General features: G+C 43.6%; 1 protein-coding gene across 2 annotated transcripts in view; it reads right to left on the reverse strand.

Annotated features, from left to right (window-relative positions):
• The window catches only part of Ly86 (lymphocyte antigen 86), a 61704-nt gene that overhangs the window by 20804 nt on the left and 21639 nt on the right, over positions 1 to 19261 (reverse strand). For both annotated transcript variants that reach the window (XM_041632807.1, XM_041632806.1), the window contains exons 2-3: positions 11494 to 11580; positions 10285 to 10413 (exon numbers count right to left, since the gene is read on the reverse strand). In XM_041632807.1, coding sequence (XP_041488741.1) covers positions 10285 to 10413; positions 11494 to 11580 — 216 coding nt within the window. The remainder of the gene's footprint in view (positions 1 to 10284; positions 10414 to 11493; positions 11581 to 19261) is intronic.

The raw sequence follows: 19261 nt of genomic DNA on the forward strand, positions 1-19261 counted from the left end.
AGAGGAATGAAGACATCTTGTCACTTAGGCTATTGAGAGGTTTGATGAGGGTCAGGACTCGAAACTGGGACGAGGAGAGGTTGAGAATAAAGTGTGGGGACCATCGGAGCATGAAGCCTGCAGCAAGAGAGTTTTCCAAAGCAGGTGGTCTCAAGTGGCCCCAGAAGCCAGATCAGTGAATGTGTAAAACAGGGGTGACATATTTCATAATTGAGGCTTCAAATGGAGCTGCTTAATCTCCTTCTGTTATGGCAGAACGCAGTGACCAGATTCTCCGGGCTTGCATTTGTTAAACAAGTGAATAATGAGGCCTGTGGACGTGCTGTGTCTCCAGCAAGCTTCATGGAGGTTGTCAGGTTGTCAGCATAGATTAATGCTCTTCAATGTACTGCCTGGAAGGTGTTTTTTGGCCTTGTCGTCTACTATAGCAGCGCGGGTAGGAAGTATTTTACAGAGAGTGCTTAATGGGAATTTTTCCAAATCTAGGCAATGAAGAGGTTGCGTTCGCATTGCTCGGCCCCTCTTTCACAGACCCAGAAAAGCAGCACACTGAAATTGAAGTAATGAAGGCACGAGAGAAGCAAATGGATTCTGACCTGTGGATTTAGGTAGAAGCGTTCAGATGAATTTTGGATAGGCATAGACAGTGAGGCTGTGGTATCTATCTCAGAGGTTAATGGGATCCTCATGATAATCAGGTGTAGATGCTTAGTGAGAACCAGGACAGCAGAAAACACCTCCCCCCACCATGGGACCCAAAGGAAAGGAAGACAAGGAGTCAGAAGGGAGCACCTAGTGCACGTCTACTTTGGACTTATTTGCATTTGTAAAATCAGTAAGTATCACGGTCCAAGCCCTTAGCTGCTGTCAGGGCTAATATCTGCCCCAAGGGCAATATCATCCTTATGTATGGCTCTCAGTGGATCTCCTGGATATTGAAATTCTTATAATTATGATGTATTTACCATATTGGACAAACAATTAAAATAGGAAAGTTGATTTATGCAGAAGATAAGCCAGAGAGCAATTATTTTCTAGACTCAAGAACTACTCAGGGACTTGGGATTTGGCTCTGTTGGTGGAGTGCTTGTGGGGCACCCACGAGGCCCCGGGCTTGATCCCTAGCCCTCCATAAGATGGGCATGGTGGCACATGCCTGTACTCCCAGCACTCAGGGGAGAGAAGCAGGAGAATAAGGAGTTCAGAGTTATCCTCAGCTATGTCTTAGAATACTTGAGAGCTCACCTCAAATACAAACAAGTAACAACCAGTTAAACAAACACCCTACAAAACAACCAAGAGCCTAAGAATTCTTCACTTTGCAAGAAATGTCCCTGTGGTATTTATTTCAAACTCTAAGAGTTTAAAGTTAATGAGTTTAATATCCAAACTCATTTTGTCCTGTAGCGTTCATAGAGCACAAAGTGACATATATTCACATCTGTTGTATTTTGGAATAGCTTCCAGTTCTTTATTTTTGATGAAATGTGTCTTGGACAGGAACAAGGCCCACGTATCAGCAGTTCTTGTGGGTGAGCATCGTCTCAAGCACTTCTCTAGGTTCCTAACTTGAGAGTGACATTATTAAGTCCTTTCAGTGTCCATCGTGTTGTGCCCCGCATCTGTTAGAGATGTCCCAAAGGACCCATGTCTATGTGTACAGATGGACCCAGGGCCTTTACATATGACTCACACCCTTGTCTCTCCTAGCTTTTACATTTTGATTTCGTTGGTTTGGGGAATAGGTTGCTGCTTTAGCATTTAGCATTTCATTCATTGTAACAAATATCTAGTTAAGCCTAAGAAAGAGGAAATATTTATTGTGGGTCAGGGTTTTAGAGGCTCAAGTCCATGATCAGATGGTTCTATTACTGTGGGCCTGTAAAAACACAACAGGAGCATGCTCAGAGCAAATCCATTTCACTCATAGTGAGGAAACCAGAGAAAGAAGAGAAATGGGGTTCCACACCTCCAGTGACCTAAGGTCTACCGGTTAGATCCCACATCCTAATGGTTCTATTATGCACCAACAGCACCACTCAAAGTACAGACCCTTTAAAGTAGGAGCCCTTCAGACATTTAAAGCAAACTGTTATAGCTGGATACAACAGACACCCACAAATCAATTCATTAAACACTGAGTTATTTCTAAAGTCAATTATGAACTTGGTGCTGTGAGATCATTGCCAATGTTGGCTACTCTGGCTAGACTTCACAGAGGTTTAGCCAGAACCAAGTCAGTGATGTGCAAGTTATCAGGAGCGGAGGAATCACACACTCATTGTTTACTTCATGACCTCGGCCTGGGCCTTTGCTCAAAATCCCATGTTCATTTCCAGCAGAGACACTTGCTGGTATGTGGTCCTACATAAAGAACATGAGTTGCCATACCCCTTTGAGAAGTTTCTCCCAGTTTTTTTTTTTTTTTGAGTGCAGTGTGATGTGGAGGAGGCCTCTTCATATTCCAACCTAATTTATTTTCATGGTCATTAAGGCCCATGATTATTTTTTGACTCTATTTAACATGCCACTCTCACCATCCTGAGATAGGATAGTCTAGGAAACTCATTGAATAACACTAACCCTACTGAGAAGAGACACGGAGAAGCACACACACACGCACATGCACGCACGCACACATGGAGAGAGAGAAAATGAGAGAGAGAGAGAGAGGAACCAACAAGCCAGACCTCGGGGAGATTTTCTATGAAGATGACTAAGGGATTTTCTTGTGGGGGCTTTCTGAAACCCTACCTCATCCGTTCAAATAAAGCTAAGAACAACAACAACAACGTGAAGCTTTTTCTCTTCTTATATCTTCAAAATATTCTACTTCTGGCTGCTAAATGTGTGAGCTTTCCTCCCACCCCACCCACTTCTTCAGTATCAGCTGGCATCCTACATTTCAGTTCCTTTCTGGCACTGATCAGTTAGCGCTGACCCCACAGGTGAAGGGCTCAATGCCACAAGACTTTCCCCTCCATTCAGATGCCAACCATAAGCAGCAGGCTCTCAGAATATTCACACTTTCCTTTTGAAATTGTGACTGCAGCCAGGGCATTCATCTGAGTCCCCCCCCCCCTTTTTTTTTGCTTGATAATTTGCGAAAACAGCTTGCAGAACCCAGGAAAATACTTGCTGACATTTCTCAGTTTGCTCTGAAAGGTATCACAGAGGATATAAGTGAACACACAAAGAAGGCTATGTGGAGAGGTGGGCAGAGTTTCCATGTCTACTCTTGGCACAGTGCCCTCCAGGGACCTGCACCCACACTTTAGGGCTCTTTCTGGCATTTTCCCCCAACATAGACATGACTTGGTATTAAGTCAGTCCCCTAAGCCTTATCAGGAGATAGAAGTGGGCAGGATGGGAGGTTCCTGGCTTGTGATGTGACTCTGCCTTTCTGATGAGCAGCTACAGAGCCAACCAAGATGGACTTCAGTAGAGCAAAGACACTCGTCACCCAAGAGAGTTCAAGGGCTGTAGTAGCTCTGTTCATGACAAAAATAGAGCCAAAAGAGGTTTTCCTAGTCCCTCTGTGGCTCAGGAAGTCACAAAGCTTTTAGAAGCTGCTGGAAACCGAGGATAGAGAATACATGTTGTAAGACGCAGTACCATAGAAGCAATAACAAGCTTTCTATACTTTGTGAGGTTGACAGAAGCAGTACATTGGTTAATACACATGACCCTCTGGCGCAGGTGCCTAGTACAGTCAAGCACTATGATGCTGCTGACTGCTACCTGTGATGATTTCCTGAAGGGAACAAAGTGCTTTTCAGCTGTGGTGGGGATTGGGTTGACCTGGCTTGGTTCTGACTCCAGGGAATTGTATAAATAGATATAAATATAAATATTGTAATTGTAATTCTTGTCTGATAATTGTTTTGTTATTTGTAATTTTACTATGTTAAAGTTAAAGCCTTCCTTTCCTTTTTTTTCCCCCTCATACCCCCTTCCTTTCCTTTTTAAACAGAAAAAAGGAAGTGATGTAGGAGGGTCTTCTGCATTTGTGTTGCTTTCATTGGTTGAATAAAGAAACTGCCTTGGTCTTTTTGATAGGGCAAAACTTAGATAGGTGGGGAAGGCAGAACTGGATGCCAGGAAGAAGGGCAGTGTGGCAGATGCCATGGTTCTCCTGCCCGAGACAGATGCTGGTTAGAATCTTTCCCATTAAGCCATAACCTCATGGTGTTACACAGATTGGTAGAAATGGGTTAGATCAGGATGTGAGAGTTGGCCAAGAATTAATGGGCCAGGCAGTGATTTAATTAATACAATTTTCTGTGTGGTTGTTTCGGGGGTTAAGCTAGCTGTGCGGTGGATACAGCCCACTCCCTCCTCCTACACAACAATGATGATATAATATGCTTTTCTGTCATATTGTTTTTAAAAAATGGGCCTGCACTTTAGACTTATGGCATACTGCAGCTCAGATAGCATAATAATACATAATAACTATATGCGGCTTGTGATCCCAGCACAGGGCAGCCGGGGTCTAACTAAAATACAGCCCAAATTAATATCTGCTAAGGTGACCGTGATAAGTAATATGGATAAGAGCAAAGTTAAACTACCCAATGGCAGGACATTGTACCTGTGTGACAGTCCCTGAGTGTGGTGGGGACTTCTCCAGCTTGTCTCCGTCTCCAAGGTCAGTAATTGGGTGTGGTCATTAGGAGCATGCTTCCAAACCCACTTTAGTCTTAAATATTGATATTGAGTATTTGCAACTTGTCTCAAAGCACTGAACGGAAATGAATTTATGTTACCCAAGCTAGAGAGTATGTGGCACAGAAGATGCTTCATGCCTTGTTTCTGTCTCCCTAAGCTCAGAGCCTGGATGAAGGGGTTCAGGGATCTTAGGAGAAGAAAGAGGAGCTGGCTTTGGATGATCCCCTGATGGTCTATTTGACTCTGATTGAGAACTTTCTACAGATGTTCCTGGAAACAGCTGGTTTGATTGTAGACCACGGCATCTGGATGCACATAAATGTTACATTTATACTGCATTGTGATTTGCTCAATGTGCAACAGCCTGTGTCTACAAAAAAGATGAATGCACTTTACTTTAGAAATCCCTATAGCCAAAAAAGTGTGAACATACAAAGTGAGCACATGCTGTTGGAGAAATGGTGCCAAGAGACTTGACGGTCAAGGGCTGTCAAGTCTTCAATTTGTTCAACACAGTTCCTGCCAAGTGCCATGAAATGAGATCGGATAAAATGAGCTGTGTCTGTGTTCAGTTCCACACCCCTCTGAATCTGAACTATGCCATGTTTCTCTTTGGATTCTCTTAGATTTCTGTGGGGGAGGAGAACACGTCCCCCCAAATGCATAAACAATGGGCAGTCGTTGGAATCCCTGGGTTCAAGGGCTGTCACTTGGCTTTTTGCTCCAAAGCACCCCTCTTGCCGTAGTAGCTGAGGCAGAGCAGAGAAGACGAACAGTACATTTTATTCATTACAGCTGTTTTAGGGACTGGGGGCTTAGAGAACAGCCAGAGGAATCCAGTTGCTGAAGAACGTGTGGTAAGCACCACACAGCCCTTGACCTGCAGATGGCAGCAGATTGTGTCACCCACAGTGGATGGCATCTTTTCCTCCCTCTCTGCTAAGAAGAACTGCAAGGCCTTAGGGACTTAGACTCGTGCCTGCCGTGTAAACAGCAGCTTGTGCTTGGGTTTGATGACTTTGGTCTTCCCTGGTGCCATTCGCTGCTTCGGAGCCCAGTGTTAATCACTGCAACTGCCCTTTCTGCAGTAGGTTAAAAAACACAATGACCCAAGAGACCTCTGAATTTTAAGATTCCACTTTTCTGGCTTATTTAATTTACATAATAATTTGTGCAGCGCTTGCGTATCCCTTATTTGGTTGTTTAATACTAAATAAAATTTCCGGGCAATTCCCCAAATGCGAGCCCCTCTGCCTGCCTCTGCAGTCATTGTCCCCATAGCAATAAGGAAAGTAAATGACTGTGGGCTGCCTGCCCAGCATTCAGATAGGTATAAGGCAAGCTTTTTGAGCTGCTAAACAGATTTAGACTCCTTAAACTGTTTGAGGGAACAATATTTCTCCTGTTTTATTAATTATATTAAAACCATGCACAGGATAAATAGTAAGGTTTTCTTAATCATGGAGAACCAAGACAGTTTCCTCCATGGGAGGATCCGATGAGCTTCCCGTGTCTAGTCATGCAGAACCACCCTTACACACTCTCATCTATGTTCACAGGTGTCCTCCTATCCAGCCTATCCTCTGCCCACACCAAATTCAGCAAAACACACATTCGCTATCTCTTTATGATATAGCGCTCTCTGCCCTGTTCACAGAGACAGGAAGCAGAAATAATCATGCCTTCAAGGAGTGCAGACACACACACACACACACACACACACACACACACACACTTGAAGCTGAGATGGGGCAATAACAGAAGTAGGAACCATAAATTGTTGCCTATCACAAAACAGTAATTTTTCCTATCGAGATGCACCCCCATAATAGTTAATCAGCCTCTCTGCCATCTGCTCCCCCCCCCCCACACATACACACAAAGCAGTTAATCTGGTTGGGTTTGGAGGAAGGATTCTTGGGTTAAGTTGGCATGGAAGACAAATGGGAGCAGATGATACAGGCCAAAGGGACCCCCAGACATGGCACCTGTTAGCACACAGACTGTGGTCAGAAAGGGGTAACCTTTGGCTGAGATGCTGAAGGTGCACATGGGGGATGAGACAGGATGCAACGGGAGATGCAAGGCAGTGAAGGTTATGATGCACGTTGCTCATTGTAGAGTATTGACTTTGTAATCAACCTATGTTTCCAGCAGCAGATGAATGGATAAAGAAAATATGACCCATACACAAAGGAATATTATTCAAACATGAATACCTATAGCTGAACACCTTGTTACAGGATTCAGATAACTTTAAAGGCATCAGGCAAGCAATTCTTTATTCGGCTCCCTAGTTTGTTCGAGTTCTCAGAGGTGGAACACCTTGGGGATGAGCTACCTCATAGGCTGACCTGGCATTTTGTTTATTTCTGCTCAGTGTAAACACCACTTGTGGTAACTTTGAACCGGTTTTATAAATCTCTTTCCTCAAGCCAATAATGTCCTGGAAGTCAGAAAACATCCTTCGTTCATCTTAGGTTCCCTAGAGCACTTGGCACCAAGTAAGGGACTTGATCATTGTGGAAGGGGGAAGGGAGACAGGGAGGAATGGAGCCAGAAGAAGACAGAGTGGATCACAAAAGAGAGGAAGAAAGGGATGGGGAAGAGAAGGGATTGAAGAAATAGAGGGAAGGAGTTGGCTAAGTGTAGCCACGACAAGGGCAGGTAGAAAGGATTAGATGAAAAAAATTTCAATAAAATACTTGCAAGTGAAATTTAAGAAAAAAATAAGAAAGTTCATTTATCACAATCAAGCCAGCTTTACTTCAAGCATGCAAGGATGGCTCAACACATGTATATCAATATAGCTAAACATTTTGTAAGAGGATTTGGATAACTATAAGGCAGTTAAGATAACTAAAACGCGACACATCATATAGTGGATGCAAAGGATCCAAGGGCAGAAATCACATGGGTATTTTAACAGATGCAGAAAAAGCTTTAGGCAAAATCCAACATCCTTTCATGATAAAAGTCCTGGAGAAACTTGAAACAGAAGGGACATATTTCTACATGATAAAGCCTATATATGACAAACCTACAGCCAACATTATATTAGATGGGAAAAACTTGAAGCATTCCTATTAAAACCAGGAACAAGACACAGGTATCTATTTTCCCACTTTTTAAATATAGTGTTGGGAGTCTTGTCTAGAGCAGTAGCACAAAAAGCACCAATAAAAGATATACAACTAAGAAAGGACAGAAGTCGAACTATCTCTATTTGCAGATGATATGATTTTATACATGAGATCTCAAAGACTCTACCAGAAAACTCTTATTGCTGATTAATATTGTAAAGTGGCAAGATATAAAATTATCATAGAAAAGTCTGCTGCCCTCCTATCTACCAACGACAAACATGTTGAAGAAGAAATGATGGAAACCGTCCCATTTACAACAGCCATCATAAGTGTGAGCTATCTGGGAATAAACCCAATGAAGGAAGAGATAACCTCTATAATGAAGACTTCAAAATACCCCAAAGCGGCCCATTTCTCAAAGAGGAAATTGAAGAAGACACTGAAAGATGGAAAAATCTCGCATGCTCATGGGTTGGGAGAATCAATACTGTGAAAATGCCATCTTACCAGAGGCAGTCTAAAGACTCAATTAAGCCCCCTTCAAAATGCCAACATCATTTTTCCCAGACACTGAAAAAATTTTTAAAGATTCATTTAGAAATAAAATTCTTAGATAGCCAAAGCAATCCTGAGCAGAGAACAATGCTGGAAATAACCCAATTAAAAAATGGGGCACAGAACTGAACTGAGAATTTTCAAAAGATGAAGCACAAAAGGCTGAGAAACACTTAAAGAAGTGTTCAATATCCGTAGTCACTGGGGAAATGCAAATTAAAGCTACTTTGAGATTTCATCTTACACCAGTCAGAATGGTCAAGGTCAATAAAATAAATGATAGCTCATGCTGGTGAGGATGTGGGAAAGGAAAAACTTAGCCAGTGCTGACAGGAGTGTAAGCTTGAACAGATGCTATGGAAATCAGCGTGACAGTTTCTCAGGAAGCTGGGAATATATCTACCTCAAGATCCAGCTATACCACTCTTAGGCATGTACCCAAAGACTCTGTATCCTACTACAGAGACACTTGCTCATTCATGTTCATTGCTGCTCTATTTGGATTAGTCAGAAATTGGAAATAGCCTAGATGTCCATCCGCAGATTCATGGATAATGGAAATGTGGTACATTTACAAAATGGAATATTATTTAGCTGTTAAAAATGAAACCATGATAAAAAATAACGACTTCTTGAAATTTGCATGCAAAAAGAACATGCATATTGAGAGATGTAACCCAAACCCAGAAAGACAAATATAATATGTACTCACTCATAAATGGTTTCTAGACATAAAGCAAAGGAATAAAAAAAACCTACAGTCGACAACTCCAGACAACCTAGATAGCGAAAAGGACCCTAAGAGAGTCATTCATGGATCTACAGAGGAAGGAGAAAAAGACAAGATCTCTTGAGTAAATTGGGAGTGTGGGGGTCATGAGAGAGGGTAGAAGGGGAGGAGAAAGGTAGGGGAGTAGAGAAAAATGTATAGCTCAATAAAAACAATTTAAAAAATGAGGCAAGAAAATGAAGCCATGAAATTCATAGACAAATGATGAAGCTAGAAAAAAAAATCATCCTGAGTGAGATAACCCAGACCCCAAAAGACAAATACTGTGTGTATTCTCTTATATGTGGATACTAGTTGTTAAATCTTTGATAAGCAGACTACAGTTTATCTAAACACAGATAAGTGTAGGTACCACCCCTCATCAGAGAAACTTGTCTTTACAGCAAACAATCACAGAAAACCACAGCTGGACCCAATTCCGTGATCAACAGACCAATGGGAACCCAGCCTCTGCTGTTTTATCTACATCACTGCTCCTGTATCTATGGCACAGGGAACATCAAGGGAGAGGAGCAGAAAGACTGTGAGATTCAGAAGGTCAGGAAGTCTGCTAGGAAAAAGCCTGTCAGGGAAACAGCTGTTCAAACAAGCCTGGAATGATGGCAGTATCATTAAACATGCTAACATAGAAGGGGGAAAATTTCATGGGGTCCCACCCCGAGATAAAGAATTATAGGCAACTAATGACTGCTGGGAAAAGGAGAATTAGCCTTTCCCAGGGATGAGCCTCTTTACTGAAGAGTAATCAACCTAAATAAACCATATACACACCACCAACTAATGGACTTTGCAGGTCATATTTATATTTATTCAAGCATACACACATGCCCATACAAACATGTATGTAACAATGATAGTCAAAGAAGACGAGGAAACCTGGAAATACGCCAACCCCTTGTGGGTTTTTGGAAACTAGCGGCCCTTTCTGCTGCCAACCATTTGAGTAAGATGCTGTTATATATGCAGGAAAAGCCTCCATTGGAACTATCTCCCATGTACCTTTTCTATCAATGCTCACATCTGGCTAAGGGAGGCCCTCTGAGCAGAATTACCTGGTATTTGTATGCAATGGGTGCTGATGGATGGGGAGTGGGTTGCCCAAAGGTGAGCAGGGAGAGCCAGAGTTCTGTCCACCCAAACCCTGGTGTCAGGAACAAGCAGTCAGCAAAGCAGGTGGCTTACCTCCTTTTCTTCTTCCGCAGAAAGAGAACTTGGGCAGATCCTCCTCACAGATGGGATAGGAGAAGTTCAGAAAAGAGGAGCCTCCTGAGACAAGAGCTATGTCCAGAAACAGCTTGCTGATGTCCTCTCCTATAGACATGCACAACTTCAGCACTGTTTGTCTGCCCTGCAAGGTCGCTCAAGGCTCAACAGACCTGTCTAAATGAGCCTGATGCAAGCGAGGGATGTGGGCCATGTCTCTTCTTGACAGAGCAGCATTTCTGCCTTAAGCTTTACCTGTTTTGAGTAAGGTGGCTCACTGGCTACACTTCCTTACTGACGCTCAGTGCTCTGCCCATCAATGGAACGTCTACAAGTCTGGCTTTTAGAGTTCCTTAGTTCCATAGCGTCATGGTAGCAGGGCATGGTTGGGCCTGCATATTCCCACTACTGTTGCCTGGTAGATACTGCTCCTGGCTTCCTACAGAATTTCAGGAAGCTCTGTTGGCAGCTTTCATCTCTTTCTGGTCCCTTTTCCTATTCATTTCTTTTGTCTTCTACTCATTTTCCCCCTCTTGGATTCCCTGCCCATAGCATTTCTCCAGATGCTGTGAGACCACATATTGTATAGAGTTCTAGAAAGATTCAGTCACATGAGAGTTCTTGGTCTTTGAGAAGAATCCTAGATTCTTGGTTACTGAATGCTTCTGCTCTGTTGTGTGAAAACTGGTCTTATAAAAGTGGAGATACTTTAGGAACCAGCAAACATACTGGCTTACTCCAATGGCATGACCAACCAAGCAAGGACCAGGAAGTTTGTGGTCTCACAGTCTAGGGTAGGAAGAAAGATCCCCCTTTTAAATTTTTTTTTTTGCCAAATTGTAAGAATTTCCATTATTGTTTGGGAAGCAAAATAATGCGAGTGACAAATCATGCTGCTATGGGGTGGAGCATGTCTGGGTATAATATGCGAACCTTTTGTCTGTGGACAAGACAATTGCTTCTTTGCTGTTTACGGTGACCAGGGATTGTCAGTGTTGAAATGAGCACCCAGAGTCTCTTTAATACCACAGCACAGCAGTCGATGACTCTGAGTATTAACTAGAGAGGGGATGTGAGAGATGAAGGTGGGATAATGGTGCAGTTTGCTGTGCTATCAACGTCAGTCACTGTGTGTGCAGGGGAGGAGGCTCTGTTAGGCTTCATGTTGAGGTAATCACGTCTACTTACTCAGAATGATGCCAAATCTAATGTTGAGGGATGGTTGGATGTGCCTGGCACACTGGTCAATGGAAAGGCCAAAATCCTGTAGGGGATCTGCCGAAGAGGACACCAAGAGATTAGTCACTGCAAACTCATCGGCGAATCTGCACTAACGATTTTCACAGTACTCACTGAAGAACCCGCACTTAAAAACCCCTGAAACATTTCAGCAGCTCCTCCCAGCCTGTCCACAGTCACTGTCACGTTCACTCTGATGACACGCGTCAGTCCACGAATGACAAGTTGATTACTTACATTTTTCATCATTGCTTAAGTTCTTTCAGTCCCTGACATTCATCTTGCGAACAGAAGGAGATGTAGGTATGTACTCAGTTAAGATGTACCTTTACAATTCTGCTTTATCTTAGGCCATCCCATCCTATCCAACAGAACATCTCCTCTTAATGTTCTGCTCTGTGCAAGGCATTATGCTAAACAGTCAGGAGCTAAAGATACTGTATTTTACATATAACTTTTGCTTATTTAAACAGCTCTTTATGAACCAGAATAAGGAGCAAAAAGAGCCTACTGCTCCTCAACCCAAGCTGTGCTTTACATCCGGAGTCCATTTTTGTGGACTTGAGGCCAGGTGGCAACACACACACACACACACACACACACACACACACACACATAGTACAAATCTCCAGCCCTCTGATTTGCTTGTATACTTTTGCTCATTTCAAAAGCGTCTTGCTAATTCTCACCTTCTGCGAAGGCTTCCTCATTGTCTTGAAAATTGTCTTTTGCTTCTCTGAATTCATAAACCCTGTTGTGCCTGAAAAACTCTTTAAACTGTATAAATATATCTAGTCATCCTTCAATATCTATTCCAGGATTGCCCTCCCCCCCTCCCCCCCGGAGTCTATGGATACCAAAATCGATAGATGCTAAATTTTTGATGCAAGATATCATATTTTCATGGGACCTATGGAACCCTTCTGCGTATATAGTCATTGTTTTTTAAAGTGTGTGTGAGTGCCTACATGTATGTATGTGTACCACATAGGTGCCCGTGAAGGGTAAAAGAAGGAGTTGGATCCTCTGGAACTGGAGTTTTGAGGCAGTTGTGAGCTGGCATGTGGGTACTGGAAATCAAATACAGGTTCTGTGCAAACCTCTCTAACTGATGAGTCATGTCTTCCGCGCCCCCCAGATATTTTAAATCATTCCTAGGGGACTTACAATAGTCGTAAGTGTGATGCAATCGTGTGGCACAAGGCAAAGGCGGTGTGACTCATTGCTCTCCTGCTCTGCTCGAGAAGCACAGGAAGTACTCTGTACATGCTCAGTGTACTCATATTTAAATGCATTAGATCTGGTTTTGGCTGAATGTGAGGCTATGGCAACTGTACAATAGGAACCCAACTTGGTGATTTGCTCTGTGTCTCGACCCTACAGCCCCTAATCTAAACTTGACCCCTGTAAGGCAGGAACTATTTTTCACTTCCTTTCCCACTCTGCTTCTCACTGGGCCTAAGGGAGGAGAGCCACCTTGAGCTGAGAACATTTTAGGGATTTTCAGTCTATGTTTCGGGTCTCTCCATGACTCCACTCTTCCGGTAGATAGGTACCCCACAGATGCACATAGTGCAAAGCAGTATGGGTCGTCTCTTCAGTTATCCACACCCCAGCTCCATATCCAGCCTTTGTACTTTGCCTTGTGAGGCTACACCTCTGCCATCACCCCTCTGTTTGTTGTGTGCTGTCAGGGCACCAGAGTGAAACAGAGGCTGCAGCCAGGGGCTGGCCTTGCTGTTCATCAGGTTTCAGTGGTACTTGGTTCCAATATATGCTTCTCTGGCACCTTCCTAAGCCAGCCAGGCTCAGCCCTGTGTGTTCCCAGACCCCTGAAAAATAGTGTCTCAGAACTGGTTACCCTTTCCCCCACCTTAGACTACAAGGTCTGAGCGCTCAAGTTTTCATCCCTCTAGCTTTTGCCCTTCGCTTTTCCAGTCTTCAAGGAGGCAACTCGTCTTCACCCTCATTTTGCTGTTTTGGTCTGTCTAATTTTTCAATTCAATTAGTGAATTACCTATATTAAATTATTTATATTACATTTAATTGATTGGTTATTACTTCCTCTATAGGATCCAGACTGGTAGAATAAGGAACAATCTGGGAAGTAGGTGTGGCTTTCTTCCTTGCACAGAATGCAGCATATAGACTGAGAGATGTTCTATCCACTTAACTAGATCCCGACATAGAAAGCGCCTGAGTCAAGATGTAAACTCAGTGTTAATAGAAGTACAAACAAACCCACATTGCTGCTCAGTAAGTGTTGTGCATTGTACTCAATAAGTCAATCCGAGGAAATGTATGTTAATTTCATTCTTAGCGTTGCCTGGGATATTTTCTGTGCAGGTACATGGCGTTGGGTAATCCAACCTCATACCTGCTTCCACTGTGAGTTTCTGGGTGATGATGCAGACAGTACTGCTACCATCCACACACTGACCTGAGAAATGCATGCTTGTCCTTGAGGCTTGTGATGGAATTGGCCCCTACGCGGTTCCAGCCTGGCAGAGCTAACACAGGCACCCTCTCACCCAACTCTTTTTGGTTTGCTCTCTAATTCCCTGAGGGGAAAATGCCCCTCTTTTCTCATGCTCACATGACTTCTTCCTCAACATTTTCGTGCTGTCTCAGGACTTCTTTTCAGATTGGAAAATGATGGGGAGGGAAGAACCCATTGCTCCGGCTACACACTTCACACTCAGCATGCGAGACAACAGAGGCCGCCTAAACAACAGACGTTTAGGAAAGCGCACCCTGAAATTGTGTGTTAATTTAAATTGCCATCCAAGGCAAAATGAAAAAAAAAAAGGCATATGTATTGTTCAGTTCACAGTTACAGAATTCCAGGGGGAGCTTATCAATATTTTAAAGATGTGCATAGGATAACTGAAAGGAGAAGAAAGAAATAAAGCCTTTTCCTAGTATTAGAAAAATAATTTTAATAAGACACAAAGTCACAAAGGGATCAGCAGGTGGCTTGTCTCCTCTCTCTACGGAAATGTATAGGGAAACAAAGATTATTTTAAAAGTACTTAGGGATTTTATGAGCATCCCTGGCAATTTTCTCAAGTTTATATGCAAGAGTGGTGTCTTTGGATATAAGTATGCAGTCTCCAGACCTCTAGGAAAAGGTGACGTCACTTTCTTCAGTCCCACCCCGTGTTAATACCCTGTACATTCTTATGGAAACATTTGGGCACGGAGTATGCTCTGTGTTGCGTATATTGCATACCCTGCCATTCCACTACCAGGCATGGGTTCTCAGAACTGGGGGTGCCATATCATGTGATACTAGCACTTATTGGAAGAAGGGATATTGAAGGTTATTTGGAATAATGCCATTGACAACCTTAAAGCTTAGCCTCATGATTATTGACATTTAGTCTTACATAATCCTTTTTGTACCACAGGATGGCAGTCAGCATCTCCAGTTGCTCTCCGTGTGATAAAGCATCCCTATGACAATTCACAATGTGACAGAAACTTCTGAAACCCGTCCCTCACCCCACCCCACAAGGTACTAACTTACCCCTAGTGAAGTAGCACTGACTAAAAGAATTACTTTCTTCTGGAAAGGGACCTTTGTGGGGCAAGTTAAGAGAGTGGGAATAGGCGATTATAGATGAAGCAGAGGGCATGAGGTGGAGTCCTAGGGGCAGGAAGACATAAGAAGGTAGCATGGGGGAAACTGGGGTGAAAAAAAATGGGTGTGAAAAGCCATGTTGAAGCCTACTACCTCACAACCCAACTTTAAAAGATTAAGTGGACGGAGAGTGGAACACATATGCAAAGAAAGAAGAGAGGAAACGCTGAGGGTTAAGACATTAAACAGGGATGGAGGAGGTGGTGAGAAAGAGGAGGGAGAATAGGTGGGTTAACCAAAACAAAGCAAAAAACAAGACAAAACCAAAACAACAACAACAACAACCCCCAAACAAAGCTAAGGATGTATGAAGAAGCCCCATAGAAACCACCAGTTAGGAAGATAATTTCCAAGTTCAACTTAACACTGCAAGTTCAAGCAGAACTACCCTGCCCTGGTGGACAATGCTCCTCCAGAGAAGTGTAGGACTTCAGTGTAAGGTATGGAAAAACCTCCTTAGAAATTGTTGATTAGGGAAACCGCAGAGGCCTCCCAGACAGAACAGACTGTTGCCCTTGGTTATCCGTCTTATCCACCTGGTAGGACCCCGACTGCTGCTGACATCACATACTTGCTGCAAGTCATAGAGAAATCAGCTCCAAACTGACCAGGAAACACCCTTCCTGGTGTTTAGCTAGCTTTCGTAGTCCTGGAGAGGAGTACCAGAGAGGCCGATGGAGAGAAAAGACATTGGTATCTTACCTAGTGCTGGAATCCATACTGCAATACTGACCTGCCAGGGAAGATGTGCCTACTGGGATAATAGCGACGTGACTGTATTGGGGGAACTAACCACTTTCTGATTGGATTTGAAGGCTGGTCCACTGGGAAGAATTTCAGGTTTGGTCCTGTATTCCTTGTCAAAAGCCCGTGGCTGAAGAGATCATAGACCTTGGTGCAGATCCAATTCTTAGTATTTTCCACCCCAAAATCTAGACTGCTCTCAACCAGGAGAGCTTCGTTCTGCAGGGACACTGCATTGGTAGGTTTTCCATGCTCCAGTGGATGGCCCACACAGCATCTATCTGACTCATGAAGGCCAACGATATCATATTCTTCATTCTATGACTGAACTATGAATGACTATGGTATCTTGTCTTCATTCTGGCATGTTTGTGGAACGGAGTTGCAGAAACCAGTGGGGCTTAGAGATAACAAGGTCTTGATGAGCCTTTCTCATGCCGTATACTCTCTTAGTTGCCCGGAATCTCCTGAGCTGAATTGACTAGGTGATGGTTCAGAAGCCAACATCCTTGCCTTGGTACTTTCTGAGGTGGTGACTCAGAAGCCAACATCCTTGCCTTGGTACTTTCTGAGGTGGTGACCCAGAAGCCAACATCCTTGCCTTGGTACTTTCTGAGGTGGTGACCCAGAAGCCAACATCCTTGCCTTGGTACTTTCTGGGGTCATGGCCTAGAAGCTGACATCCTTGATACTTCCTGGCTAGTGTGTGTTCGGGAGAGATGGGTTTTCAACTGGAATTGGTGGGAAGAAGTAAGAACGCCTCTGGAGATGCAGTTCTTAGCTGAAGATGGTGGTAGGGAGGTATCCCTTTGGGCTTCTAGTTGGCTCTGTCTCAGGCAATCCAGTGGATGTGTGTCATCAGGTCTTGGATTCCGTGACATTCCTGAAGCCTCTGTGTTTCCTGCTGGGTAGCTCAAGTCCTTAGAACTCACTCAAAGGTCTCCAGTGTGCTAGTTTCATCCTGATGCTATGGTAAAGACTCTGACCGAAAGCAATGCAGGAGAGAAAAGGGGTTCATTTGGCTTTCGGTTCCAGATTCCAGTCCATTACTGAGGGGAAGTCGAGGCAGAGACTCAGCAGCTTGTCACAGCTCATCCACAGCCAAGAGCAGAAAGAACAAAGTGGATCCTCACTTGCTTACTTCCTGGAAAACTGGCTTTCTTAACTCTGATATAATTCAGGGTTTGTCTCCCGAAACTGTGCCACCCACAGTGGAATGAGTCAATTGACAACTGTCTCAGTTAGGGCTACTATGGCTGTGACAAAGCACCATGACCAGAGCAACTCGGGGAGGAAAGTTTACTCTGCTGACACTTCCACATCACTGTTCATCGTCAAAGGAAGTCAGAACCAGGACTCAAACAGAGCAAGAACCTGGAGGCAGGCGCTGATGCAGAGCCCATGGAGGGGTGCTGCCTACTGACTTGCTCCCCATGGTGCTTACTCAGCCTGCTTTCTTATGAAACCTCAGCCTCACTCGCAAAGGGCTGGGCCCTCTCCCATCAATCACTAGTTTAAAAAATGGTCTGTGCCTGCCTATAGACTGATCTTATTGGGACATTTTCTCAATTAAGCCTCCCTTCATCTCTAGTGACTCTAACTTGTGTCAAGCTGACGTAAATTTAGTCAACACAGAAACTAAGGCAATCTCTCACAGACATGGCCACAGGCTAGCCTAATCTAGATTATCCTGAATAGAGACTTTTCCCCAAGGTGATTCCCTAGGTTTTTTTTTTTTTTTGTGTGTGTGTGTGTGTGTGTGTGTGTGTGTATGTTGGTATGACCGGCCCTTACCTCTAGTTCTATTGCTTGGATTTTAAACCCTGTTGGAAAGTGGCCAATTTTCTCTCACTGGGAAAGAATTCTTGTTAAAAAGTCACAAAAAACTATGTCTTGGGGAAAAAAAGTCATCATGAGAAGGGTAGCGCCCTTCTACCTTGCCTCCATCTCCTTTCCTCATGCTGTGTCTCCAGCCAGCTTCAATTCTGCATTACCTCCTCTGGGAAGGCAATGACTCACTCCCTTCCTCCTCTTCTTCCTTCCTTTCTTTATCCTACTTTGCTCCCTGCCTCCCTTTGATCTACCTTTCTTTGCCTCTTTTTCCTTTTCCCCAACATGCCCTCTCCAGGGCTTCTATTTGACTGCACTCTGAGGCCCTAAACACCAACTTTCCCCCTAATGGATTGAATCTTCCTGCTAGTGCTCACCTTACCTTAAGATCTGGTTTTGCTTCCTGCCTGCACCGTTAGCAGAAAACAGGCTGACCCAGGAGAATGCTAATGTGAAGGCCAAGGATGCTAATGTGCTTGGCTAATTTCCAATAAATAAACTTGTGAAAGGTTTATAACCTACATAGGAAAACTTCGATTATCTCTCTCCCGTGGTCTACATCTTCATACCTGGCTCAGCCACACCTCTCCAGGATGCCCTCAGGGTCCCTACTTTGTCCTTCCTCTGACTTCCCACAGCCTGCTATATGCATCTTCCTCAGACCTTTATCATCCTTAATCAGTATAGAAGCTAAGGCTCTGTTGCTCTTCCTCTTGGCTCAGGATAGATAGCTATGGAAGTGGCTCAGTAAATACTCATACACTTATTTAAGCACTATGGGAGTTTTTGGTGATTTTTTTTTTTTGTAACTCAACTGTGCCATTCTCAAACCTGAATTTTGTTGCGATATCCAAAGGTTGGACACACTGGCTTCCAGGGTATAAGCTGTGACGGGTTAGGAACTGTATTTTATTTATTCGTATCCAAAGAGCCATTGTCTATGTTGGTGGGCATGATCAAGAATATCAGTTGGTTAGATATGTAAATGGAAAAACAAGAAAGCCAACCAATTTGACGAGAGCAGAAAGTATTAGACAATGGAGTTCTGTTCCCAGCCTTGACTTCAGCAGATGCTAATGATTACAAGAGAGGCCTGGTTGTGAGGCCCCTGGTCGCTATCTCTATTGCCAGTTTGTCTATCCGGGAAGATTTGAGTGAATTAACTTTTCTTGAGAACAATGGGAATATTGGCTTTGGTGCTTGAGATGGAGTTTCTGGGTATGCTTGGACAGCCAGTAGTCCAAAGAGAGATGTAGCAAACTTTCCTCTGCATCTTTGAGTTTTATTTCCCCAGATAATAACAGACCTTGTTTAGATATACTTTGTCCTCCAGGCTGGCTGGTGACCAATTCTGCAAGCTTGTGTTTCTGTTTATGATTAGAATCTAGTGTGTGTTGAAAGTTTCCTTTCTTGTGTGGTGGTTTTGATCCTGGGGTTAATCCTCTTGTATCAGTTCACAAGATAGCATTTGAGGGTCATCGTAGGTCCATCAGTGGCGAT

This window comes from Microtus oregoni, unplaced genomic scaffold (genome assembly GCF_018167655.1).
Source record: "Microtus oregoni isolate MIOR12 unplaced genomic scaffold, Mior012 000042F_ref0000377, whole genome shotgun sequence".
Taxonomy (NCBI): Eukaryota; Metazoa; Chordata; class Mammalia; order Rodentia; family Cricetidae; genus Microtus; species Microtus oregoni.